The following is a 27,809-nucleotide window of genomic DNA, read 5'->3' on the forward strand; positions in this document are numbered from 1 at the left end:
CTTCTGTTATTATTTTCCCTTCTATTCAAAGAACTTCTTTTAGTACTTCTTTTAGAACAAGTCTGATGGTCACAGATTCTCTTTGTTCTCTTTCACTTGAGACTATCTTTATTTGCCATATTCCTGAAGGCTGTTTTCACTCAATATTGAATTCTAGCATTTTTTTTCCAATCTAAAAATGACTTTTCTCTGCCTTCTGATTTCTGTGAAGAAATCCACATTAATCAAATTGTTGTTCCAATATATATAATGTATTGCTTTTTTCCTTGCCACTTTAAAGATTTTTTTCTTCATTTTTAGAATTTAGCAGTTTGATTATGATGTGTCTGCATATGGATTTCCTGGGGTTTATTTTGTTTGGGTTTTGATAAACTTCTTGAATCTGTAAGGTTAGGTCTTTCACCAAATTTGAAGAAATAATGGCTAAAAATTTCTGCACTATGTATTTTTTACACTGCACTCTTTCTCTTCTCCTTCAAGGACTCCAATGACAGGATTGCTAGATCTTACAGTATTTTCACATCATGACTTTGAGACTCTGTTCATTTTTAAAAATCATTTTTCTCTACATTCTTCAGGCTGGACATTTATTATTGACTTGTATTCAAGTCCACTGATTCTTTCATCTCTCATCTGCATTCTGCTTTTGTTCTCATTCAGTGAATTTTTCATTTCAATTATTGTATTTTTCAGATCTTAAATTTCAGTTTGATTCTTTTTCATAGCACTTAATTCCCTACTGACACTTTCTGTCTTTCCATTCATTTCAGAAGTGTTCACCCTTACTCCCTGGAGTTTGGTTAATAATAGCTTCTTTAGAGTCTTTGTTAATTCAAGCATCTGTTGACATCTGCTGTCTTTTTCCACATGAGATATTGAGATTTTATTGGTTATTTCTATGCTGAGTAATTTTGGACTGTATCCTGGAAATTCTGAATGCTGTCTTATGAATTCTGTTTCTTGTGACATCCTGTGGAGAATTTTGATTATTTTGCTTTAGCAGACAATTGTCCTGTTTGGATTCAGGCTGAGTTGCTACCCACTTCATGTGGACTATGGTTCCAATATTTGTTTGATTTTCAATGCCTTGAAGTACTGTTTGTATTTACCCTCCATTTCCCCAGTCTTGAGTGGTGGTCTACCTGTAGTTCAGTTCTCAAGTCCTGTGGATTAAGGCCAGATCCAGGCAGGCACAGCTCAGAAATGAGCCCACATTTGGTCTCATTTCTTAAGCCTTCTCCTCTTCTTCATCTTCCTAACACTTTCTGACTCCCAGGCTCCCCACCTACTCCTTCTCTGTCTAGAAAGCAAAGGATTTAGTTTCCCTGTTCTGCCACACACTTCCAGATACTGGATCTATTTCTGGGGCCCAGTGGTGGGAGGGCAAAGAGAGCACAAAGCATCGGGGATGTCTCCCTCACCGTTGGACCACAGCTCCTCTGGTCAGAGAGAAAAGCTCTTCTCCTTGAGGGTTTTAGATTTCATCAGAGCTACTGCCACTGTCAACCCCACTGCTGCTGCAGGAGTGCCTGGAGGTTGGTGGGAAAGAACTGAGGGATCAAGCAAAAAATCCCAGGGGATTATTTCCACTATCTGAGCTGGAGGAGCCTCCTTTCTTGCTCCCCAGTTTGGAAACAGAGGCCTTGTCTTGGAGCTCTCTCTGTCTTGTCCACGCCTGATGCTCAGATGCAGGTTTCAGGCCACAGTGAGTCCATGCCCAGAGATACAGGAGGGAAAAAAAGACCCAGGAGCCCCTTGCCAGCTCAGTGGTACTTTGACTTCTGATTTCCTTCCCTGTGACCATTTTCTTTGCAGGGTCTTCAGAGAGCTGCTCTGTGTATTCTGCTCAGGGGTTTTAGGTGCATTCAATGGGAAAGACAGAATGCAGCAACTCTATCTTGATCAGATCTGAGCCCCCCTCTTTTGTTCTAGATATGAAATGAGAGCTTCTCAATCTTCCACATATCTGGAAAAGAGAGAGAGAAGGGAACTGACTTCCACTGAGCAACAACTCTGTGCCAGACTCTGGGCCTTAGAGCCCAAAAGTGTTACTCTACAAGTCTCTATGAGGAAAATATGGCATCGTTAGCTCCATTTTAAGCTGGGGAAAAAAAAAGACTCTGCCTGATCAGTTCAAGGCTGTAGAGGTCAGACGCGGCAGAGTGAGGATGTGCATCATGGTCCACCTCAGAAAGAAAGATCCAGAAAGTTCTATGAAAAGAAGAGTCTAGAAGGGCTGTTGTCTGATGTGCCCCTTTCCCTCTCTCTGCAGGACAGATGATGGTGATGTTGCAATCATGCATCCTGGGATGGTGTGTATCATGGTGAGACTACTGCCTCGATTGTACCATGAAGATCACCCACAGGTAGCTGTTGATGCTCATAAACATTTTGTCCTCTGCATGTGGCTGAGCTTTTGAGTTCCTTCAGGCCTAAAGCTCTGTTTTCCTTTTTGCCTTGGCTCCCAGTAGCCCCTGTATTGGCAGAGCCATCCTTGGGAACCAGCCCCTGCAGAGAAGTGTCAGCATGTCTGAGACCCTTGACTGGGTCAAGCCCACCCCTCCAAGGCCATTCAAATCAGGTCACTTCTGTTGATGATGTGTGTGCCCCAGAGGTCCTTCCTTCCCTCCTCATGCATTCATTTGCCCTGTGGCTGCTTGCTGGGATCCTGGCCCTGGGCTGTTTGGGGACACACAGGGTTAACAGGAGGGACATACAGTATCTGCACGGAGCCTGCCTCTACGTTGGGGTCTGTGGTCAGGGAGCTGGCGCTAGTGCAGACAGACTTTAAATAAATAAGCTCACAAATGAATTTGTGATTACGAATTGTAGTAAGTGCTATTAAGGGGGAAAACAGGGTGCTGAAAGAGGATAATGGGATTGGAAGTGGGGGGCAGGCCTAATTGAATCTAATTTAGATGGAGAGGTGGAGGTCAGGGAATCCGGCTCTTAGATGGTGACATTTAAGCAGGGATCTGAAAGATGAATAGCAATTAACCGGAGGGAAGGAGCTCCTGGCAGGGGCTGGGGCCAGCGCAGGCTGGGAGGGCAGGAAGTGTGTGAGCTACAGCTGAGGAGAGACTGGGGCCTTCCCAGTGTTTGGGGTTCTACCCCAAGGGCAGCAAGAAGTTATTCTCAAAATTGGAAACAGAGAATGTCATATCTGTTTTATTTATTTATTTATTTATTTATTTATTGCATTAAAAATATCATGTTGGCTGTGGCATGGAAAATGGACTGGGAATGGGGGTTTGTGCAAAACAGATAAGGGGGAAACCAGGTGAGACAAGGTGGTAGCTCAAGAACCCACCTCATAAGGGTGGGTTCTGTGGGAAGGTGTCAAGAGAAAGAAGTCCAGTGAAGTCCTCAGAGATAGAATCCCAGGCCCCCAAGTTGAAAAAGACACAGGGAGTGGAGGGGATGGAGGAAGCAAGTTTCTGTCCTGGCAGAACCAGCAGCCCCCTTGCAAGATACTAATGTACATGGATGAAAACATTAAGTAACAGAATAGGACAACACAGGGATTTGAGGAATAAATATTTTAGAAGTTCTGAAAAAGAAATTGGAAAAGTTGAGGAAGACCTGAAAAATGCACCCCTGTTGATTTATTAGCAGAAGATGAGAGGAGATGAATTTGATTTAGCAGCTGCTATACACTGGGCATGAGCCTAGGCCTTTTGACAGACACTGTTATTTAATCCTCATGGCAGTTTTGTAGAGAGACATCATTGTCCCCATTTTAACCAAGGAGGAAATGAAGACTCAGAGAATGCAAACGATTTTTAAGGATTTGCTGTTGGTAGACCTGTGTGGTGGCTTGAAGCTGTCTGTACCCTGGAAAAATAATCTAATCCATCCCTGTGGGTGTGGACCCATTGTAAGTAGGATCTTTTGATGAGTCTACTTCAGTTAAGGTGAGGCCCACCTCAATCAGGATGGGTCTTAATTCTGTTGCTGGAGTCCTTTATAAGACAATGAAATTCAAGCAGAAAGGGAGAAAGCTGCAGGAAGCAAGAAGCTATAAAGGAACCCAGCAGAAAAGGGAGAGACCAAGAGATGCCACCATATGCAATGCCATGTGACAAGCGGAGGACCCTAGGACCAATGGCAGCTAGTTCCAGAATATCACAGTCTCTGGGGAGAAAACATCACCTTGATGCCTTGATTTGGACTTTCTTTTAGCCTCAGAACCATGAGCTAATAAATTCCCAATGTTTAAGCTGAGCCATTGTATTGGTATTTGCATGAGCAGCCAAAGGAAATGAAAACAACCTGCCTGGCATTAAATCCAGTCCTATGGTGGTCTTTCCCCTCCATAGGAAGAACAGTGGCACCTCTGGATAGAAGCAGGGGTCCTAGCTTTGCTCTATCTGGGAGTGGATCAGGGGCCAGCAGGTTTTAGGAGGAAATGACAGCTCTTTGGCATTATCAATTACAGCATGAAAATGTTGGTGACCTAGTGCAAATATTGCAACCACTAAGAAATCAGTGATAAAACTGGAGTGAAAGAAGTGGGTAGGGGAGCAAAGATCCTTGACAAATGGAGCATGGGAAAGGGCACTGTTGTCATGGAGGAAATCCTGTACTATTTGGAACAGGGTCACAGAAAGAACTAACCAGAGTCTATGTCTGCTTGTCTCTTTGGCAACTGGACTTGTTCTGGTTCCAGTTCCTCTTCTGGAGAGTGATGGTGACATGATTACGGATCCCTTGGATAAGGAGGGATTTCATAACAAAATGAGGAGCACTTTACATTTTTAAACAATTTATGGACAAGAAATGAGTGGGCCAGGACATATGGGTTTGATTACTCTTTCATTTCTCTATGGCTGTGTAACAAACTGCCCCCTAAAAGAACAATCACCATTTTATCACTGCTTGTGATTCTGTGGGTCAGGAGCTTGGACAGGGCTTGACAGGGAAGGGTCATCTCTGGTTCTCATGATGTCTGCTGGTCTGAACCATCCAAGATGACATCTTCACTCACACAGGCTGGCTCAGTGGCAAGGATCTGGTGGTGCCAGCTGGCTGCTGGGTTCTGGGCTCTCCACTGTGGAACCCTCTCCTTATGTCTTCTGCCTGTGATATCTCCAAGCGGGCCCTCCAGCTGGGGCCATGGCAGTTCTGGGCCCCCAAGGATGGACAGCAGAAGTTGCCAGGCCTTCCCAAGGCTTAGGCCAGTGTTAATTCCACAGCGTTCTGTTGGTTAAAACAAGTCACAGGCTCAGTCCAGAGTCAACAGGAGGAGAAATAAGCTTCCTTTATTGATGTGAGGGGTATCATTTGCAGGGGTGGGCATCTTTAAAGACAAACCACCATAATTCCATAAGTGTCCAACCGATGGATAAAAATATGTATCCACCAATGTCTTCTGGCCAGTGGGTTACCTAAAGCCTGGGACCTTCTTCACCTTGGCATTCAAACACAAGGGCCTGTCTGGATTATGGCAGAAATGATACTGGCATTGCAGCTTTCCTCTGTGCTAGGAATATTATTTTGCTAATCTTCACAATAACTCTTTAAAGTCCACATAACTCTCCCCAGCTTGCAGGTGCCTGAGGCCTGGGAAAGGTGTGTAACTTCCTGAGATCATAGGGCTAGTAGGGGGAGATCTGAAATTCACCCACAGGCCCAAGCTCAATATGGGTGGGATGAATGGATCTCTCACCTTTGCAGCTCGCATAGAACTCATTGGCGGACATCCAGCTTCCTTAGCTATACTGAGTGCCATGCAACCTACTTGCAGTGAGAATGCCCAAGCCAGAGGTTTGGGTGGTCTGAACAGTCAAAGGAGACCTGATGGAGATGCATTCTGCAAAAATCTGCCACCAAGTTGCTTGATGAAGGGACTCAGAGTGGATGTCCACATGTCTTGCTGCTTCCTGAGGGCAAGGAAATTCCGTGGCTGAGCCTCAGTTTCTGATAAATTCATCAGCTGTCCCATTACCACCGTATGGGGAAAAACCTTAGTTCTTTGCTCAGCCTGTGATGATAATTGAGACTAAGAATTCCAATTAGTAAGGAAACTAATGAGAATTCCACCTAGTAAGGAATTTGGAATGGAACATTATGGAAGGGAAACTTAAAGAATGGAATGGATTGCTATGTAACGTAATGGAATGGAAAGGAAAGAAATGGATGGAATTTAATAGAAAGGAATGTTATTGAATGGAATGATATGATGGAATGGAATGTTATGTAAATGAGAATGAGAATTCCACTTAGTAAGGAAACTTTCTCTATTCAGGCCACAATAAGTAATTTAGGAAACGTCAAATTCTTCTTTGATGTCTCTCAAATATGCAAACAAAATGGAGTGGTGCTTTCTCTCCAGGATTCTCTGCAGATGCCAAATCAGCAGCTATTAAAAGTTGGATAATTGCAGTAATTAATTTTTGGAAAGGGAGGAAAAAAAAAACCCTCCTAACAACAAATAAGATAGTAAATCAAGTGAGAAATGAGACCATATGAGAAAATGCAGAAATGAAACTGACTGTGGGACTGCGAAGATTTTGGTGCCGAAAAGGGAACTGAAAATGTCAGTAGATGGCAGTGTTAGTAAGTGGATGGGAGGTGACTTCCCGCTCGTGCTCCTTTAGGTTTCCCTAAAGGTTACGAGCACTCCCTACACTTTAACCCACTTTACATTTCTTAGATGCCCTTCCTACACCCTGGGTGAGAAATCCATGGCTTTCCAAGATACAAGTGTCATTTTAGAAGTGGCTCCTTACATAGCCGAATGGATGCTCTGCTCTGATGTCTTCCAAGCGTGGTCATGTCAGATTCATTCTGTTTGCAACTCAAGTCCTTCCCCACTCCCAACCCCTCAATCTGCCAGCCTTGAGAGCTTTTTTTGGAATCAGATAATCTACCTCTTATGTCATCACCAGTATTAAAAATTGGGCTGTGGGAATTTTACTGTGCATGTCACTGACTTAAGTACAAGGCAAGAATGGAATCCAGCTGAGTTCTGTTTGAACTGAGCTGGCCTCAGGGAGAAATGGCTAATTGGGAAGCAAGATTCGGTCCCTTTTCAGTGTGCTCAGCAGCCGTGAGGCTCTTGCCACAGGGACATGGCATGCGGGCTGGAACTCTGACCAGTGAAGGCTTTTGGCCCACAGCATCACACCCACCTCCATCAGAGCTGTGGCCTCTAATCAGTTCTTAGCAGTGGCATATTTGCTTATGCACTTGAGAACCGTAACTCAGAGCTGGGGAAGCCAGATCTGTGCAGCAGAAGCGCAACTCAGCCTGTGTTGGAGCGACAATAAATGCTTCCACGAGTCATTATAAACACCTACTACTTGCCACTGGGGATTCAGAGAGGAATGTCAACAGGAACCCACAATCTGCACTTGAGGGTGGGTAGGCAGAGGGGTGTAGAGATTAGCAATATGACATGCTGATGGATGTAAGAGAGGTTTGCCCACACGGACCAGAAAGCCACAGAGAAGTGGGGACCCTGGAGCTGGGCTTTAAAGAAGAGGCATGTCCATGCCCAATCAGGTAGATGAGGGGTAAAAAGACAGAGAGAAGCAGGGGTAAGGATGTCTACTTGGGGAGCCTCCAGTAGTTCAGCTTGACTGGGATAGCCCTGTGGGTGGAATGCCTGTGAGTGAGGCTGTAAAGACCAGTTAAAGCCCCATCATGAAGGGTCTTGAATCCGATGCTAAGAAAGTTGAGCTTGTTGGGTTACCATTGCCTTCATCACCACCACCATCGTGAACACGCGCTGTATGAGCCCAGGGTTCAGGCTCTGAAGACAGCAGATCTGGGTCATATCTCAGCTCTGCCACTCAACAGTTCACAGAGCCAGGGGGCAATTTTTGAGCCTCTTTGATCCTTGACTTTCTTTGCTTTGTGCGGGGGTCACAATATTCTCTTCCTTGTGGTGTGATTGTGAGGATGAAGCCAGGCAAGGCGTGGTGCTTAGCCTGGTGAGCAGAACATGCTTAGCAGCATGGGACACACTTGATAAACGGTGTAGCTACTATTATTGGTTGCCAGAAACTTTATAAACATTTTCTCATTTAATGTTTATTTTAAGCCTGCAAGGTGGATGTCAGTATTCCCACTTTGCAGATGAGGACGTGAAACCTGTAGCCATGAAATCACAGTTAGCATCATTGCTAGGTGCCTGGTTTGCTTGGTGCAAGGCTCCCAGGCCTCTCCCTTCCCACCGTACCAAGTTTCCTTTCCGGTAAGGGGGCAGCAGCCATTGGAGCTTATTGGAAAGTGACCACAGATCAGATCTGGGCTTTTGAGAGACCACTGTCACTTGTCAATCTGCCCTTCAGACCCACTGTTGGGGCTCAGAGCCCTAAAAGGCTGCTGTAAAGATTGCAGCTGCCACGGAAACCTCCTGCACAGCTCAAGGGGAGAGAATGATCAGGTTTGGAGGCTGCACAAGTGTATCAATTCATTCATTTCTAAGTTTGGAAAAAGGTGCCATTTTCCGGAATTACCGTGAATTTCAAACACAATTGAACTAATTGCATGGGTTTCAAATAACTAAAATATTGACAGCAGTAAGCACTGAATGGCATTACCTAAGGGCAGGCTATTTGAAAAGAGAGCCATGTCCTCCAACGAGGAAATTGGTAAAATAAAATTCTTGCATTGTTCAATGATAAGACATTAGAAGTTCCAAATACATTGGATTTCCTATACTCTTCCCCATGAACTCCACCCACACCCCTTAAAGACTTCTATTATTCCTGATGAAAATATCTCAGACCCTGGTCCAAACCTGGGTGACTGCTCAGGACAGCTTCTTAAATAGACCAAATGCACATGATCCCACGTGGAGATGCGGAGGGTTGAAGTGAATTACGGTGCCATCGGGTTGGAGTTAAAGTGGGATAGGATGAGTCAGGCTCCAGAATCAAGTGGCCTTGCTTCTACACCCATTTCTATCATCATTATTTCTGTGATTTGCTTGTGGCTAGTTTCAGCTCCTCAAATTTGGCCTAGAACACAAGGGTGGCAAATGCAATGCCTAGAAGGAGCAGAGAGATCACATAAATGTGTAAATCCACAGTGTAAGGAGTGGTGGGGTCTGGGGCCAAAGGAAGGGTCCTTGCCCTGCCTAGAAGAACTCACATTTAGCTAAGGGGAAATCAAATGAAGCAAAGCCAAACTATGCCTGCCAAGTAAGATACTTCTGTAAGCCATCAGTTATTAAGTCTTGTGAGATACTATTGAAGATCCCTTCAGTGTAGTGGCACAGTATTAAAACTTGGGGTGAGACTTGGAGTGGGCTGCCAGTTCTACCTCTCATTAGCTGTGTGACCTTAGGAAATTGATGTAACCTCTTCAAGTCTCAGTGTAGAGTCCTCCTCTGCAAAATGGGCATGACAATTTTCATCCTGTTGAGAAGATTAGTGGAGATTATAGTTGTAAAGTACTTAGTACAGTACCTGCCACAGTATTTGTTCATCAGATGCTCCGCCATACTCCTCTCTCTTCTAGATTTGACATCTGTATACTTAGAAGTCTCACGGTATATAAAATGTTGGAAATTGGGAATAGAAGGTAATATGTTTTAGGTATATTGACAACTGGCATTATTATTATTGCTAAATTAATAATAGAGAATTGCTATTGAACTATGTGATATTATCTAAGTGTAGGTCAAAAGATGGGGTCCTCTCTTGACTGTACTGGATTTTATCCATGACTTGAGTGAAGCTCAGACAGTAGATTGTGCAAAACTAGGAGGTGACAGAACGGGGCTGCAAAGAGCCTCCACCAGCTTGCTGAATGAATCAGACCCTGTCAAGTCACAATTCAGTGGACAGTGCTCATGCCACATACTCTGGGACAGAAGAGCTGGAGTGAAAGTGTCTCAGGGGCTTTAGTGCAAGGTCAGTAGTAGTCGCAGTGGGGTGAGGACAGCACTCTGGTGAACTCCACTTCAGGCTCTATTTACAGAAAGGGAGATGGTGATCCCATTGACCCTGTAGCACCCCATACCTGTATTTGTCCAGAGGTGAGAAACCAGGATGATGAGTGGCCTAGAAAACCTCAGTCATGGGAGAAATGAGCTCAGGGTATGTGGCTTAGAGCAAAGAGAAGCTGGGAGAATAAGAGCCGGGCAAATCTTGCTGGTTGGCTGGTGGTAGAACAATAGAAGGCAGACAAGGGCCATTATTTAAATAACTAAAGATCTGGCCTCAGTATAAGGACAATCTTGCCAAAAGTGGATGGGCAGCCTCTGGAGGGAGTGAGCGCCTCTGCACAAATTAGGTTGCTAATTAATGATAGAGAGAAGCCAGGATCTGGACCAGCATTGGACTTGATAGCCCCTAAGATCCTGATCTACTCTGAGAGTCCATAACTTGGGAATGTGACTGTTGGTGAGGAGGGTGGCCACTCAAGATGGCAGAAGTGGCCACGCCCGTTTAGGTGTGGTGCATGGCAAAGACCTGGCTGTCAGTTACTGGATTCAAGAGATCCCTGTATGGGACAGAGGCATGAACACTTAGCTTTTCCTGTAATTTTTGAGGGGTTGGCCTAAGACAGGACGGGATGGGTCTCCAGTGCCCAGTCCTTAGCTTCAGTGGCATCAATGGACTTGGGCTCAGCTTGGAGCTGATCTGGCTCCCTCCACATCCCTGACCTGTAGGGAAGCTGGGTCCAGGGCTGAAGCTCATGTAACCTACAAGCTCAAAGGCAGCCCTGGACACTCTGGAACTGGTTGGTACTCTGCAAACTTCAGCACCCAGAGGCTCAAGAGGCAGCTGATGGTGGCCTCTAGAGCAGACCTCTTAGTTTGAATCCTTGTCAAACTTACTGTGTGTAACCTCAGTAAGCCATTTCATCCCTCTGGGCCTCAGTTTCTTCATCTGTAAAATGAGGGTGATGATAGCATGTAGCTCACGGGGTTGATCTGGAACTTGGATGAGCTGCTGCATGACAACCACCTGCCAAGAGTGCACACGTGGTGATGTCAGCTGCCTTCATTAATGACGAGGCTCCTGCTCGTGCACTGGCTGGGACAATGCACAGTGGCCGTGCAAACCAGCTGCTCGGTTGAAGAGATAACTGCTATTAGGTGAGAAAAGGAGACTGCAAATAAGAGGGCTTGGTATCCTGAAAACACAGCTTATTAAAGAAAAAAAACAAAGTGCTTTCATAAAAGCTGCTTCATCTGACTCCCACTGAGAGCAAACCAGTGGGGAAGTTATTGTCATTGTTCTTATTTCAAAGCTAAGGAAACTGAGGCTCAGAGAAGGCAACTGACCAGCCCCAGTTTACCCATTAGTTGGTATCAGATCAGCATGGTAACCTACTTCTGAGTAGATATTCAGATGCCCTAAGCCTAAATGACAAAGGAAGTGTGAAATTCTAATGGGAAGCTCAAAAGCAACCCTCCCAGTGCTGGTTCCAGTTTGCTTGTGAATGGGACCCCATCTCTGAGAAACAGCCCTTCAAATGACTGTGTCCTGTCCCTGGAAACTCCATCCAGACAATTGGGAGAGGGGCTGTTACCAGAATTGGGTCAGCAATTCACTTTGACCAAAGCAATAGAGTGACTCAGGGTTCCCTGAGAAAGCCCCAGCCAGAGGTGGGCAGAGGTCCAGCCAGTGGTGGTGTTGGGTCTCATGGAGCCCCTTTTGGGCTGCTCTGGTCACCTCATTCAGCCTGCTTGGAGTGAGGATATGTCCAAGATGATGGAAATTTTCAAGGGACATTGCAGGTTCCAAACCATGGAGACGTTCTTCTTGGTGGAGGTTTATAAAGCAGAGGTCGATAAGCTGGCTTCCCAGGTGATGCTCTATCTCAGGGCTGACTATAAGCCTCATTGCAGGAGGGTGGCTGGGGCACTGGAGGACCAAGTACAGCTGGATGCTCAGGTTCTGCTCAGGACCCAGCCGTACCCACTCCCAGGACCTCCAGGAATTCAGGACCTGGTTGTGATGAACCCAGGCAGGCAGCTGTCCACAGAGGAAGAACTACTAGGGCGATGGGGTCCTAACTCCCAACTGAGGTGCAGAGGCAGAGTCCAGGGCCTGGAGCAGGTGCTAGGATTTGGGTCAAGCTGGGCCCAGGACTGGAGTGTGGAATGGGCACCAAAGTCAAAGGGTAGTGCTATGTTCTGGGCCATATGGCGGAGGCTGTTTTAGAGACTCAGTGGGGCTTTCAGTCCAAACCCACCTGAGATGGGTGGAGAATCTCCCGGCAGCTCTCAAGATCCAGGTCAGTACTGGGTGACTCAGTTTCCCATCTCTCCAGTTCTGGAGGGCTGAGTTCAGTGCTTCTTGTACACTCTTGGCTTGGTCCATGAGCTGGGAAGGGAGGCCTGGCCCTTGCAGCCCTCTCCATCCTGCTCCTCCCTGAAAGCCTGTGCTCACTCTTGTCTCCTAGCCATCGTACCTGCTGCTCCCTCCCCGAGAAGTATCATCTCCCAGCCCACCTAGCTCTTTCTCCATTGTCCTGCAAAACTTAGCTGGCTCATCACTTTTCCTGACCACCCTCCCAGCCTCTGGGTTAGAGGCAATTCCTGTGTCTGGAATGCCCTGTACTTGCCTGGGTCAGAGCACATACTAGACAGCTGTAGTGCTTGAGGTCTGAAGGTAGGCACCAGGGAGTGAAAAGCCAGTAGTCATTGCCACGGGCAGCAGCTCACAGACTGGCCAAGGGTGAGGGGTGGATTGTGTATGAGAGAGAGGAGGGGGTAAGGGATAGAAGGGAGGAGATTAAGTGAGAGATTGAATAGAGAGAGAGAGAAAGAGCAAGAGAGAGAGAGAGAGCATGCAAGAGAGAGCAAGTACATCAGTTACAGTGTGATCTTTCCAGTGATTGACATATGGACACTGTGCTGCTTGGGGAAGTCAGAAAAGCTTTCTTGGATGTGGGGCCATGCAAATTGGCTTTTGAATAATAAGTAGGAGTTCAACAAATGGATGGGATTGGAAAGGACATTCCGTACTTGGGGTGTCAGTTGGAAAGGTCAGGGCGTATTCAGCAAAGGGTGAGAATGTCAGCATGGCTGGAATACAGGGTGAACAAAAGGGAAGGGTGGGAAATAATGTTGGAAAGAAAAAAAAATACTTTATAAACATAAGACCCTTAGCTTCTGTTACCAGGAAGCATTGGCATCATATGTCTGTAATTCATAAAAGAAGTAGACTCGAAGCAGGCAGCACATATGAATCTTGGGCTTCGTTACAAATTCACACAAGTGCATCAGAGAAGTGTGTGTCCTTTAGAAATGGGTTCTACTGTTTCAATGGCTGTTGGATGGTACAGATTGGATGGATATTCCGATGGGTAGTTGGACTCTCAATCACACCTAAATCAACATCACACACTCCCATGTCCCATGGGGGGTCGGGTAGGCACCGTGAACAGCGACTCTGGTGGGTGGGTTGGGATACCCAAAGAGAACTGATTTTCCTAAGGACAGTAAAGAGGGTGACTTGTCCGATGAAGACGTCTGCAGACGCCATTTGTCAGGATGTGCCATTTACAGTCTTTGATCTTAAAGATCTGAGGTCACTTACATTCTATCATCTCTCTTCCAAAATCATCAAATAAAGAACACTTCAACCAAATTGGGGCAAATGGCTAACCCAAATCTGAGGAGCTCATGGAAGTCCCCGGTTCTTACGGAATGTCTGGCTTTCTGAAGGTTTTTACGACCATGTCAGGACCACCCGGTCAGTGTTCATGAGACACACCTGTGAGCTCATGAACCCCAACGCCCACTTCCCATTCTATGGGGACCCAGACCCTCACTAGAACAGAAGAGAACACGGGAGAGAGAGACAAAGAAGAATAAATGCACACAGCTGGACAAGGACATCTCTTGAGGGCTCAACTGGGAAGTAGGGAAATCAGAAAACTCCCCTACAGCCTTCCCACAAATGGCTCCCTGCTAATTTGCCTTGTGGGTCCCGTCTGCAGGCCAGCCTGGTGACCCCGCGTGCTTACCATCAGGTCCTAATTGAACCGCCACCCCCTTTCCTGCGTTGGGAGTAATATGTGTTAGGAAAATCAATCCAGACTGGTTTCCTGCTACTGCTCATATTTTCACTAAAACCCCATTTTACTGGAACCAACGTTGAAAAAAAAACAACACATTTTATTCAAAACAAGGCAATATCGGTATTGACAGACTCACCGTGATAATGAGGACGATCAATTTCTCCTCCTCCATTATGGGGCATTGAGCAGATTTTGGAGTAAACGGTGGCATCATTAGACCAGATCAGCATTTCTCCTTTGTGAAAATGCTTTCCTTTTTTTTTTTTTTAAATTTAGATTTTAAAGTGTTCCTGCTCTGGTGGGGAAAAACCCAACCATCCTCCCCACCCCTTCCCCAAAAAAAAAAAAAAAAAAAAAAAAAAAAACCAAACCTAAAGTCCCAAAAGCAGTAAGTGAACTGCTGATAATAAAAACTGGAGATTGTAGAAATTTCTTTTGAATTCTCATTAATAATACATCGCGGAGTTATTTTTGCATCTTCTTCATACAGCCTGTCTCCCCAACCCTGGTCCCAAATTAAAAGAGTACAGTTATCCAATCAAGTAATCAAAGTTCTGGGAGAGGAAAACTTTAAGGCAAGTTGCTGGGCATTCTTTGTCTGATTTGAGACAAGTGGAGAAGACAGAAACAGGCTCTGGTGGAATGCAGTGAAAGATGTTTAGGACTTCCTAAGTAAGATATGGGGGTCGGGGGCTGGAGTCAAGGAGGTGGGGTGGATTTACAAAGGAAAAGTGATAGAGTGCAAATTCATTTTGGCATTTCGATCTCAGGTTTCTAGTCCATCTTGGGGTGTACATGTCCGTCTAGCAGCTCAGGTTGGCTGTGCAAATACAGCATTTGCGGGAAAGACCTTGTCTCCTTCAGCGTGATGAAGCCTCTCTTTGGCAGCTGTGACGCTGTGTGGTTAGGCTAATGACAACGGTGACAAAATGGTGACATCTCAGAACAGGAAAATCCTGAACCCCTCCCAATGATGCCAAAAAATTGTAATGCAGTTTCTTCCCTCCATCCCAATGTTTAAACTGGAAACGTTCCTGAAGAGAGTTTAGAGGTCAGAATGTTGAAGCCCTGACAGCTGTTTGAGGCAAGGAGCTCTAAGTGTCTTACATCTGGAAGGCAGGCAGGAGGAAACCGAAGTGTGAGCTCTGTTACTTATGTGTCTTTTTCAAAAATGTGACAATAAACTGCGTATTTTTCCTCCTACATTTTGATCCTTAAATATGGAGGCTATAAAACTGTTAATTGGAAAGTTAAATAAAATAAAAAAAATAAAAAAATAGAAAAATTGAAATTGGAAGTTTAAAAAATAAATAAAATCAAAAAATAAAGTTGAAAAAGGCACTTGGAAAGTTAAAAAATAAATTAAATAATAAATAAAATTGAAAAAAGGCATTGGAAAGTTAATAAATAAAACAAAAAAATTGAAAAAAGAAAATAAAAACTGTGTTAGCAGCTTTTCAAAGAACCCTGTCTCATTTGATTCTGTCCCTTTGTGATGCACCATCTCTGGACTTTAACCTGAACATACTATTTTTTTAATGTGGCCCTGGACAGTTAAATGAACATCTCTGGCCTCAGTTTCCCCATCTGACAAATGGGGGATAATAATAGTACCTCCCCCATAGGATTCCTTACAGGATTTGGATAACCAATACATTTCAAAATGCTCAGACCTGGGCCTGGCCCCTATTAAAGATGCAGAGAATATTCTCATCACAGGATAAAGCTTGGCTGTCTCAGGCTCCAGGCTCCCTTCTAATCCAAAAAGCTCTGGGAAATGCGCAAAGGGTTTGGGGGACTCCCTCTGCTCCCCAAAACTCTGTAAATTCTCTGTTAGGACAGGTCTCACATTGTGAGTTTTTGTAAAGGAAATTCCCTCTTTCCGAAACCATTTCTCTATCCATGGGGGACAGGGAATTCCAGGAGTTTCTCTCTTTACAAAGAAAAGAATATTGTCAAAAATGATATATCATATTTGAATAAAAAATTTTGAGCCAACTCTATGCAATCAATCTGTTCTATGGTCTTCAGAGACATAAAGATAAGGAAGGTGCTTGAAATTGAGTAGGGGGTTGGGATAAGAGCACGATTGTCTCTGCAGCAGAAGGGGCTTGGGACAGATAGATGGAAACACGGGGTGAGAGGATGTGGGGGGCGTGAAGTGAGAAGGTGCTGCCAAGACTTCTCAAAGGAAGCTGGTGTATTGCGGTCGTCGTTGACTTGTCTATTGGGGGGGAGTGGCGGCCGGTTGCTAAATCCTAGGCTCTCAGGATTGCTCGGAGGGTACCGGCGGCGGGGGCTCTTTCCCGGAGGCGAGGGCGAGGCGGGGGACTGGGCCCGGTCCCCGGCGGAGGCGTGCAAAGTATGGAGGGCGGCGAGAAAGGAACAGGCGGGACACCTTTCTTTTAGGATGAAGAAGCCAAGAGAGTTTATTAGGGGAGAGTACAAGCTTATATCGGGCGGTTTAGAGGGTGGGGTAGCTGTAAGGGTTAAAGGCTTGGATTGGTTCTGAGAGGGCGCGGAGGTTGATTGAAAAGGTGCGGGAGTTGCTCCGGTAACGAAGAGGGTGGAGGGTACGGGTAAGGCACGGGGGTGGGGTTTTTCTCCGGCAAGCCCTCCCCAACGATTGTACTTTGGGGTGAGGAAATGGGGCCTGCCTCCGGCCTCACTTTCTCAGGCCTGGGGGGCTGTGGAGGGCGCTGTCGCCCGTGCCCACCACCCTCCCCAGGGGCTGATCAGGTCCCCCAGCCCAGGCCCGCCAAGTCGAAGCACGTAATCAGTGTCCCGCAGTGTATAAGCTTTGCATTTGGCTTGTTATGTAAAGATGGCAAGGAGATCACCTGGCAGAGGGAGTGCACATTTTTCCTTGTGCGCCCAAATGAAATCTGCCTTTTAAGCCAAGGGGTGCAAACTCAAATGCACATGGGGAGAAAGCAGTAGCTGTGAATCAACCAGTGAAGCCAAGCCCTGGGGCTGCCGGGACCAGTGCTGAGGGCACAGTTACTGCCCCAACCAGGGCTGGACGCAGGGACTGCAAAACCCAGTTGCCAGTTTCCCACTTTTTGAAAGAAGCCATGCATGTGGATTTCTATGTGAAATCTTCAGATTTTTTAATGCTAGCAATAGATTTAGTAGCTGTTTGAACAGCCTCCGTTTGAAGCCATCTACAGCTTCAGCCTCTGGTCCTAGCAGCTCCTGTCCTCTGGGGAGATGGGCTCACAGGCCTGCAGGTGTAGGCAAGGAGGGCATATCAAAATCCCCTAGAGAAACGGGAGAAAAATGGGGAAAATGAGCGCAGACCATCATGGGCACCGTCTCTTTGCCCCACCACCAACTCGAGGTGTGGCTGGGAGCCCTTTAACATTACCCACAAAATATCCTGCCTCCGGGGTTCACCCTTTGCTTTTGTTGCCTCCCAGCTTTCCAGGGAGATCCAGTGCTCCATGGCCAGCCACGTCCAGTCCCTGGTGAAGTCGGAGAAGAGCCGCCAGCTCATGTGTGAGGCGGGGCTGCTCCGGACCCTCATGTCCTCCTGCCACCAGGTCCTGGCCAGCAGCAGCGACCCCTTGCACCTGGGCCTCATCCGGATTTTCGAAAAGCTCTCCTCCCAGGCCATCGAACCAGACGTGTTAAGGTGCAGTGGGATGGGGACAGCAGAGCCCCTCGTGGTGGTTCTTGTTGCTAAAGGCGAGGTGGGCCAGGGAGATGGGAAGGGTTAATGATGGGGGTTGGGGGCATGGCACTGTGCCAGCCGTCATCACCGCGTCCACACCCCAGCGTTGCCAGGCAGAGGTCTGGACCACGCTGCCCAGCGAAGTGCAGCAAAGCGGACACGGTGCACCCCCACCCCCACGCAAGGGGCTAATGGTCTGGGGGTGAGAGACAAACAGCAATCGGAGAGTCAGGCAAATGGGTACAGAATGTCACTGAGGGAAAGCCTCCGAGCAGGATGCATGGAGTTACCAGAGCCAGGAGGGCTACAGTCGGGAGACTGGCTCTAGGGAGGGCAGGTGCTGGGAGCTTTGAGGATTCAAAATCTGGGCTGAGCCCTGAGGCCTGCATGGGACTCAGGCAGAGACGGCAGGGGACAGGCAGGCGAAGACATCGAGAAACAGGCCTTGGGGCTCTGAGGCTGTGATCCAGGGAGCTTGGATGGGGGGCTGGGGGCAGGTGGGCAGGCAAGAAGAGGGTGCAGGGACGGCCCCATGGCCCCTTGGCGAGGCCTTCCTGCAGCCCCTCCACGAGGCTGCACGTTTCCTGGCAAGCTGTAGCAGGAAGGGAGGGCACAGACTTGGAGACTGAGAGGCTGAGGAAAGAGGCTGCAGGAGAAAGGCCGAGAATCTCTCTGGGGCCTGGGTAGGGTGAGGGGCACTGGGGAGTCATGTGCTGGGCAGGCCCCTGCTCGCCCCCAGGAGCAAGGAGAGGGGGTGGAAGCCAGGGGACCCCAGGCCTAGGCCAGCCTCCTGCAGGGCCTGGGGAAAGCCCGCTGGCTAGCAAACCACCACACTCAATGGAGCTGTTCGGTAGATTCCATTAGAAACTAAAGAGCAATGTACGATAAAGTTATTGTTCAAGAAATTCCTTTTTGTCACAAGGTCCATGCTGGGGCTCCTGGCTGGGCATCAGTTCAATCGGGGGCACTAAACTCAGCGGCTCTGTGGGCTGGATGCTGGGCCAGGGCCACCCTCTCTGGAGTGCTGGTGTCTGGGTCGAGGGGACGGAGGGCTGGACGGGAGCAGGGGGCACCGGAGGGGCTAGGAAAGTGGTCAGGAGGAAGCTGCAGGAAACTTCTGCCCATAGAATGTCTTCATTTGGTCCTCTTCTGTGTCACGGCCTTCAGACAGTTTCTAGGCCTCGGAATCCCCCCGCTGCCCCCCACTGCCAGGAAAATTCTCAGTTTGTCTGGTCGGCATGGAGACGGCTCTGGACGCTCAGGTGAGGAGAGAAGAAAGAACAGGTGCGGTGAGCGGGGATTTATGAAGAGCATGTACTGCTTGTAAGGGACAGACAGACTTAGAAAGCGGTTTTGTGTGCTGCCCAATGGGGTGAGTGAGTTAAAGCACAGACATGGCACCAGATCTGGGGGGAGGAGGCCGAGTCCCTGACTCCTTGCGAGATGGGTGATGTCTGTGCGCTCCTTGACCCCTTTGGGCCCCAGATCATGGAAACAGTGGGGGTGGGTGCTTCAGGAGGCTGTGAGTCCCGGAGCACCCAGCCCAGGTGCAGCGCCCCCCACCCCCGCCCCCAGCACAGAGGGGTGTGCTGCGAACTTTCTGAACAAATCAGAGCTCAGGGGTGTTGGGGTGTCGGGAGGCCAAAGGCCCGAGTGTGATACCTGCTATCTGGGCACCAGAATGGAGAAAGGAAGTCACAGATATGTTGAAGGTCACGTAGGACATGAAGGCAGGGAGGCCCAGTTGTAAAATAAGAACGTGGAGTTGGGCTTGGGGTGTGAGAGGTGAGAACTTTGGAAGAGCACACAGACACCAGCCACCCACGTAGCTACGGTGCAGAGCAAGTCGCCAATGGCCACAGGGAGAAAAGATGCATTGGGAAAAGGAGCATTGAGGAATGAGGGGAGAAGAAATTTCTAAAAGGAACAGGTTGTCCCATGGTTCCCTTTTATCAAAATCAGGCGAGCACACAGGTGGATGGGACGGTTGGGTAGAAGAGGCCCAGAGATTTTGGCAGAAATGTCAGGGCCTGTTGTCAGAAAAGGGGGGCGAGCTTCTGAGTGCAGACACGTGTCCCCACTTGCCGTCTAGGGTCAGAGGCTGCAGCACAGGGGTGCCACCGAGAGTCCCCCCAGGAGCCGCCCTGGACCCTGACCCGCAGCCTGGGGTCCCGCAGGCTCTCTGGCCCCCAGGGGTGCCCCAGGACGCTACCCCTGCCTTGCAGACAGCGCTGAGCCTCATCTCCATGACCTCCCCTCGCAACCTGCAGCCTCAGAGGGCAGCCCTGGCACCGTCATTTGTGGAATTCGACATGTCCGTGGAAGGCTATGGGTACAGCATGCTTTCTTCTGTCTGAAATAGGCTTGCTTTATTCCACAATGCCTCGGAAGAATGTATAATACTGATTGCAAAGTTGTAGGTCCCGTCAGCTGTCGCTGCTCAGCAGAATATTCCTGGGTCATAGGTGCCTTGTCCACCCGGGGGGTTCCCAGGGGCAGTGTCCCCATCCTGTACCCCCCAGACCACCCTCTCCCCCTGATGTGGCCACATTCTGGAAGGCCTGCAGTGGGGACGCCTTCCTGTAGAGCCCTCCCACAGGCTCCAGCTTCTTTATGCCCTTGGTCTTCGGGGTCTAAGAGGGGTGGGGGGCCCTGCTGGGGAAAGGGAAGGGGACGTCGAGGCCCAGTCTTGGATGTGGCACAGTGATGGGAAGGTACGTTCCTGTTTTCCAGCTGTCTGTTTATTCCCACCCTGTCAACCGTGATGGGGACCAGCACCGAGTACTCCATCTCTGGAGGGATTGGAACAGGTGGGTGTTTCCCGAATGGTTTGGCCTTCTGAGCTCTCCAGCCCACCCCGAGTGTAAGTCCTGAGGGAGCCTTGCTTTCCAGATGTCCCCTGGGCATTTCAAGGCAGCACGAGCCTTCTCCTTGGCTCTGACTCTCTGTGGGTGAGCTGTCCTTCGGGGCTTAGGTTTGCTCGTGTCTCTTCTAGGGCAGGGTGTCCCGCTCTCTGGGTATGCCCAGCACCTGGCACGCTGCTTCCCAAATGGTGGGGCTTACTCAACATCTGGGGGCCAAGTGGGTGACTCAGTCACTGAACTGGCTTCTGATCCACTTTGACAGTAGCATGCATGGGCTGAAATTGATGCATGCACCCAGCCTGATGCTCCCACCCTATGGAGAGCTATGAGTTCCTTGCCAATGGCCACCAGGAACAAGCTTGTCCTGGGCAAGTGGCCCAGGTAGGGACAGGCTGGGTCCTTGGTTTGCTTTGTACAAGATGGTGCTTTCGCAGGAACTCACTGGCTGAGGACAGTGCAAGCGGCGGGTCCTCCTGAGGCAGGCACCCTGTGTTATGAGAATGGGGTTCCTGGTTTCTGTGATTGGGTAGGTGCTGAGAAGCCACTGCCCCGGGGCCTGTTGGTGTGGGGCAGGCTCGTGTTATATCGGCATGACTCCAAGCGGTGGGACCCTCTGTGTGGCCAATGCTATGATGGGGTGGGAGGCCCAGGGGTGTCCTTAGAGAGAACTGTTTCCCCATCCCTGGTTCAGCTGAGCCAGGCCAGCACCCTTCTGCCCAGTGCCTTAGTTTGCTAGAGCTGCTGTGACAAATACCACATGATGGGCTTTGGCTTGAACAACGGGAGCTTTTGGCTCATGGTTTTGAGGCTAGCAGAAGTCCAAAATCAAGAGCCTGTATGTTCTGGGGCCGGCTGCCATCAATCCTCGGGGCTCCTTAGCTCGCATCTCTCCCTCCCGCCACGTGGCGATGTCCTCTCCTTTCTAGCTTCGGCGACTTCAGGTTCTCCTGAAAGGGCCTCCGCTAATCCAGGTGAAGGCCCCTCCTCATTTAGTTGGCCACAGCTTAACTAAACATGACACCTTCCAAAGGTCCAAGTTACAGTGTGTTCACACCCCCAGGGTTGCAGATTAAGATAAGAACATGTGTTTGCTGGTGTATGTAATTCAACCCACCACCCCCAGCTTTAGGTCAGTTGACCAGGGAATATGATTTTCCCTGAGTCCCCTTCTCCTAAGAGGAATAACGAGGTAAGAGTGTCCCCTGCCGTGTGTCCCAAGCCTGACCATGTCTGCCTTCTGCCCCAGGCACTCCCAGGTTGTTCCCTCCACCCGGCGGCCTGACCTTCTCCTGCTGGTTCCTGCTCGGCAGGCCCGGGGCTGCCCCCAAGGGCCACCCGCTGCGCCTCCTGACCCTGGTGCGCCACTTGTCCCGGACCGATCAGGCCTTCGTCTGCTTCTCCGTCAGCTTCTGCCCCGACGACCTCTCCCTGGTTGTGTCTACAGAAGAGAAGGAGTTTCAGCCCCTGGGTAAGCTGTCGGCCTCCAAAGCTGGTTTTGCAGACTCTTGGGGGAAACGGGGCCAAGGTAGAAGCTTCCGGCACACACATCATTGGAAGGCTGGTGACCTCCCGTTTCTCCCAGTCTTTTGGAATTGTGCCCTTGAGTTCCAGATCAGGTGACAAGTCTAAAAAGAGTATTTTTGATGTGTCCACTGGGATCCCCGGCCACAAGGTCCCAGCCGTTAGCAAGGCTTTGGAGGTTATGCTCAGCAGCTTCCAGAACCACGGCTCTGCCTTGGCCAAGTGCTCGGACTGGGATGTGGGGAATCGCCTCTTTGGGACTCAGGCTGCCTCCTCTTCTGAGTGTGGTTTGTGCAAAATACACACAACTTAGCCAGAGCTGGAGGGGCCTTAGCCACACATAGAAGTCCTCAGGGTGAAGTCCACAGAGGCCAGACTTGGCATTGGCCTGGGGGCCCCAACCCTCTTTCAGTAGAGCTGGTGCCATTTAGAGCTCAGCCTTGCATTCCAGACTCACGTGCCTGAGATGGCCCGGCACCTTCCAGAGCTCAGGGGCAATCCCGGCATGAGCCTGCCATGCCTTCCCTCTTCGTGTGCCAGGAGGGCACACAGCTCCATCATGAACGCTCACCTGGAAGGCCCAGAGGACAGTCTGCTGGCCTGGTCCACAGCTCAAATGCCTCACTTCCACCCCCTCCCAGGAATTTGCCTGCCAACGTGTGTCCTTGTGGGGGGCAGTCTGGGCTGTGGGCTCAGGTGTAGACCCTGGAGCTGACTTCTGGGTTGGATTCCCGGCTCCATGACCTTGGACAGATTACCTAAGTGTCCTGAGATTACAGATCTGGAACATGACATTGCCTCTCGCTGGGGCTGTTGTTGCAATTAAATGGGTTCTTATTGGTAACAGCATAAAACAGTGTCCCGCTCAAGGTAAGAGCTCAGTGTGTGGCGGCTGCTGTGGTCATGGCTATTTTATGAGGGGAAGGGCTGGGTGGGTGAAAGGCCCCATGGCCCCCTCACCCTTCCACTTGCTCTGGTCACTCCAGAGTCACAACCGGGCATGACTTGACGTGTTTGGGCGCTTTTGCAGACGTCATGGAACCAGAGGATGACACCGAACCTTCTGCAGGACGCCAGCTTCAGGTCAGGTGTGGGCAGCTGCTGGCTTGTGGACAGTGGTATCACCTGGTTGTGGTTGTCACCAAGGAAATGAAAAGGAATTGTACCGTCTCTACGTACCTGGACGGGCAGCTTATTGGCTCAGCCAAGGTGAGACGGTTGCCCCGAGTTGAGGGTCCTTACGCGGCCGTGCCTTCCAGCCGTTCTACCCTGGGAAGGTCTCTGTTTTCTGTTGGTGCCAGGGCTGTCATCTAATGGGACCCCCATGTCTTAGCTTTCCAGGGCTGCTATGTGAAATACAACACAATGGATGGGCTGAAACAACAGGGATTTATTGTCTAATGGTTTTGGAGGCTAGAAGTTCAACATCCAGGTCTCGACAGGCCGTGCTTTCTCCTGGAGTTGGTGGCACTCTGGTGCTGGCTCACTGCAGTCCTTGGGGTTCCTTGGCTGCCTTCTCCTTCTGCTCAGTCACCTGTATCTCTGTCTAGATTTCTCCTTTTTATAAGGACTCCAGTCATTTGGGTTGAGGCCCACCCTGATTCAATTTGGCATCCTCAAAATAAGCTCTTTGGAGGTCCTATTCACAAATGGGTTCACCCACACAGGAATGAGGGTGAGACTAGGACATCTCTTTGTAGGGAATATGATTCAATCCCCAACACCCACTTTGCTGCCCAGGACACTTGGCTGAGCTCAGGCAGAAAAGCAACATTTTTAGAAAATGAAATGAGGGACACACAGCCAGGGAAGAATGCAGAGAATAGGCAGAAACCAGTGAGAATGGTCACTAGGAGATATAAATCTCCAGAATGAACCACAGTGAGGTTTCTCAGATTTTAAAGTGCAAATCCTCCATGGGTGTCTGTGCAGAGCCTCAGATCCCACTTTTCTAGCCAGGTCCTGGATCATGCCAATGCAGCTGGTATTGGACAACAGTGAGAAGTAAGGGACGAAAGCTTGCAAAGACTCCCAACAAATCTTGCAAGATTTAGAGCAAGAATGATGGGAGAGGAGTGGGTCCTCTGCTTAGAGAAGGTAATGGCATGTAAACACTTAGCTGGAGGAAGCATCTGTCATCACTGTTATCCAGAGATGCCTGCAGTATAAGAGAGAGAGAAAGCTGGGAGCTAAAGAGCTGCCCAGTGAGGTCCTGCAGCCCTTGGCAGAGATGCCTGAAGGAGCCAGAGAGGGGATCTGCAAACCACAGAGGGCAGGTGCATCCTGATCTCCACCCAGGTTTGGGAAGAGTTTGGTGACAGTCAACTGGGAAGCTCTTTTGCAATTCTATTCACAGTCTCCACCCAGATCAATTACATAAGAATCTCTGTGGGTGGGGTCTGTTGGTAATTTTTTCCAAGTTTCCCAGGTGATTCTCATACACAGCCAGAATTGAGAACCTTGGTTAGATTTACAGGGTTTCTCAACCCCAGCGCAACTGACACTTTGGGTCAGGAGATACTTTGTCATGTGTGTGGTGGGGGGTGGTGGAGGGGGAGTCCTGTGTATGTTAGGATGTTAGCACATCCAATTCCCTCTAGATGCCATAGCATCCCATCCACCAAGCTGTGACAACCAACGTGTCTCCTCAGGTGTCCCCTAGGGCCCAGAATTGCTCCTGGTTTGAGCCACTGGGTTAGAATAACCTAAATTCTGTAAAACACCTAAAGGTGACTTTGATGCTTTCTCCTGGTAAAATTATTTTATCAAACAAAGGCAGGCAGATGTGACCAAGATGATTAGTAGGAGCATATGAAACACATATCCTCTAAGCATCAAGTCAACCTTTTTATGCTATTATTAACAAAACTAGTAGTTCCTTCCTTCCTTCCTTCCTTCCTTCCTTCCTTCCTTCCTTCCTTCCCCCTTCCACCCCCTCTCTTTTGTTCCTTCTCTCTCTTTCTTTAATATTTATTGAGCACCTACTATGTGCTAGGCAGTATTTTCAGGGCTAGGAATTGTTCATGCTCACACGCCAAAGGTCCCCAGGAACATGTATGTCATAAAAAGAAAGTTATCTCTGACAAGAGTTCTCATTCCATGGAGTAATTAGGAATTAAGAGTGGGTTATTATATTAGGTGATTTTAGGAAGGGCCCAGAGACATGGAGGTATGTTGGTAATTGGGAGCTGTCGGAAAAGGGGGCTGTTAGAGTTTGCTAATGCTGCCATTTTGCAAAATACCAGAAAATTGATTGGCTTTTACAAAGGGGGTTTATTTGGTTACACAGTTACAGGCTTAAGGCCATAAAGTGTCCAAGGTAACGCATCAACAATCGGGTACCTTCACTGGAGGATGGCCAATGGCGTCTGGAAAACCTCTGTTAGCTGGGAAGGCATGTGTCTGGTGTCTGCTTTGGAGTTCTCGTTTCAAAATGGCTTTCTCCAAAATGTTGCTCTTGGAGCATTTTGTCCTCTTTTAGTTGCTGCTCCTCCTCAAAATGTCACTCTAAGTTCCTCTGAGTTCCCTCTGTGAGCTCTTTTTATAGGACTCCAGTGAACTAATCAAGACCCACCCTGAATGGGTGGGGCTATATTTCCACGGAAACATTCAATCAAGAGGTCACACCCTAATCAAAGGTGTCACTCACAGTTGGGTTGGTCACATCTCCATGGAAACACTCAATCAGAAGTTTCCAGCCTAATCAACACTAATACATCTAATATATCTGTCCCCACAAGATTTCATTAAAGAACATGGCTTTTCCTGGGGGATATAATATATACAAACCAGCACATTCCACCCCCTGGACCCCCCAAAAATGTATTCTTTCAAATACAAAATAGATTCATCCCATCACAATATCAAAAAAACTTAAATCATTTTAGTAACAGTAGGTAAGTACAAAATCCCATCAAAATCAGTTACAGGTGTGGTCTGTCCTAAAGCAAAATTCCCCTCTGGCTGTGGATCTGTGAAATTTAGAACAACTTATCTGCTTCCAATATACAAAGGAGGGACAATCATAAGATAAACATTCCCATTGCCATAAGGAGAAACTGAAAGGACAACAGGGTTTAAGGGATCAAAACAGTGCCTAAAACCTGCAGGGCAAACTCCATTAGATTTCAAAGTCTGAGAGTCATTTATTGGATGATGTTGTATCCTTGGGGCTTGAGAGCACAGGAGTCCAACACTTTCCAAAGGCTTATGCAGAATCCATTTTCTCTCCAAATGCTGGGGTGAGTGCTCCAACATATCCACACATTGGGGAGACCACCTTGTTCTCAGTCCCACCCTCCTCAAGCATCGTGGTGTCACCCAGACTCTGCCTCTCCAGGGCAAAGGCTGTCCCCTCTCTGAACAGTGGGGTGGCAACCAGGCTCTCCCCAATCCCAGGGGAATGTGCTCCACCCCCTCTAGGGCCTGGGGTGGCAGCACTCTTCCTGAGCATCGAGGCAAAGACTTGCGCTTTGCCCCTGGGGCAAACTCACCCTTTCCTTGTGCATGGGCCACTCTGCTCTTCTTGCCTGAGATTTCTTGACTCCAGACCTCAATCTCCATGGCTCTGTCTTTGAAGGAATTTTTCCTTCAATTTGTTCCTTCTGTGTCCCCTCCAGTCCAGGCCAGCAGTAGCTCTCTTTATACAGACCTCACAAAAATCTTGTTGGCTTGGCATGAAGTTTACAGGGATCAAAACATTCAGACAACAGGGCTTTCCACAAATCTTTTCTGGGTAACTGCATCTCCAATCCTGGCTTGTACTGAAATGGCAGTTGGATTCCATGTTTGGTTAAATCCTCACATGGGGCTGTAGCTTCTGGGGTCTTACTTCTTGGAAGCCCAGAACTTTCCAGACTATCAGCTTCTGGTTTCTTTGAACCCAAGAGTTCATTTCTCAGCTTATCCCTTTCTGCTAGCATTTTACTATAAGCTGCAAGGAGAAACCAGACTAGTTTCAAAATTTCAGCTAAGTATCCCAGCTCATCGCTGTCAAATGCTGCCTTCTATCTAACACCAAGACTCAATTTTGCCAAATTCTCTGCTGCTTTAAAACAAGGATCACCTTTCTTCCAGTTTGCAATGACACATTCAACATTTTTGCTCAAGGCCTCATCGGAAGTATCTTTAGAGTCCACATTTCCACAGAGTCTCTTCAAAGCAATGTAGACCTTTTCTATCACAATTCCTCCAGAATTTTTCCCGTATCCATTTAAAAAGCCATTCCAACATGTTTGGTATTTGCAAGCTTAGCAGCACCCCACTCCTGATACCAAAATCTGTTCCAGTTTGCTAATGCTGACATTTTGCAAAACACCAGAAATGCATTGACTTTTATAAAGGGGGTTTATTTGGTTACAAAGTTACAGTCTTAAGGCCATAAAAGTGTCCAAGCTACATCATCAACAATAGGGTACCTCCACTGAAGGATGGCCAATGGTGTCCAGAAAACCTCTGTTATCTCAGAAGGCATGTGGCTGGCATCTGCTTGCTCCCAGGTTGTGCTTCAAAATGATGTTCTCCAAAATGTCAGTGTCAGCTTTTAATGGCTATCTTCAAGATGTGTCTCTCAGCTGCAGCTAGCAGTGATCTCTCTCTGTCTGCACTCTTATACAGTGCTCTAGTAAACTAATCAAGGCCCACACTGAATGAGTGAGGCCACACCTCCATGGAAACGATCTAATCAGAGTTATCACCTACAGTTGAGTGGGCCACATCTCCATGGAAACAATCTAAACCAAGGGTTCCAACTTAATCAA

The 27,809-nt window shown here is 48.3% G+C and overlaps 1 protein-coding gene across 3 annotated transcripts in view; it reads left to right on the plus strand.

Moving 5' to 3' along the window:
• Positions 1-27,809, plus strand: part of WDFY4 (WDFY family member 4) — a 278,492-nt gene that overhangs the window by 72,580 nt on the left and 178,103 nt on the right. For 2 of the 3 annotated variants that reach the window (XR_005211802.1, XR_005211803.1), the window contains exons 13-17: positions 2,273-2,366; positions 17,412-17,626; positions 18,833-18,927; positions 19,758-19,997; positions 20,399-20,475. Coding sequence is in view for 1 of the 3 variants with exons in the window: in XM_037804046.1 (XP_037659974.1) it covers positions 2,273-2,366; positions 17,412-17,626; positions 19,821-19,997; positions 20,399-20,475; positions 21,776-21,997; positions 23,081-23,259 (964 nt within the window). In the remaining 2 variants the exon portion in view is untranslated. Of the gene's footprint in view, positions 1-2,272; positions 2,367-17,411; positions 17,627-18,832; positions 18,928-19,757; positions 19,998-20,398; positions 20,476-21,775; positions 21,998-23,080; positions 23,260-27,809 lie in introns of those variants that run through there. The other variant, XM_037804046.1, reaches the window with a different exon arrangement.

The sequence above is a fragment of the Choloepus didactylus genome, chromosome 15, assembly GCF_015220235.1.
Source record: "Choloepus didactylus isolate mChoDid1 chromosome 15, mChoDid1.pri, whole genome shotgun sequence".
NCBI lineage: Eukaryota > Metazoa > Chordata > Mammalia > Pilosa > Megalonychidae > Choloepus > Choloepus didactylus.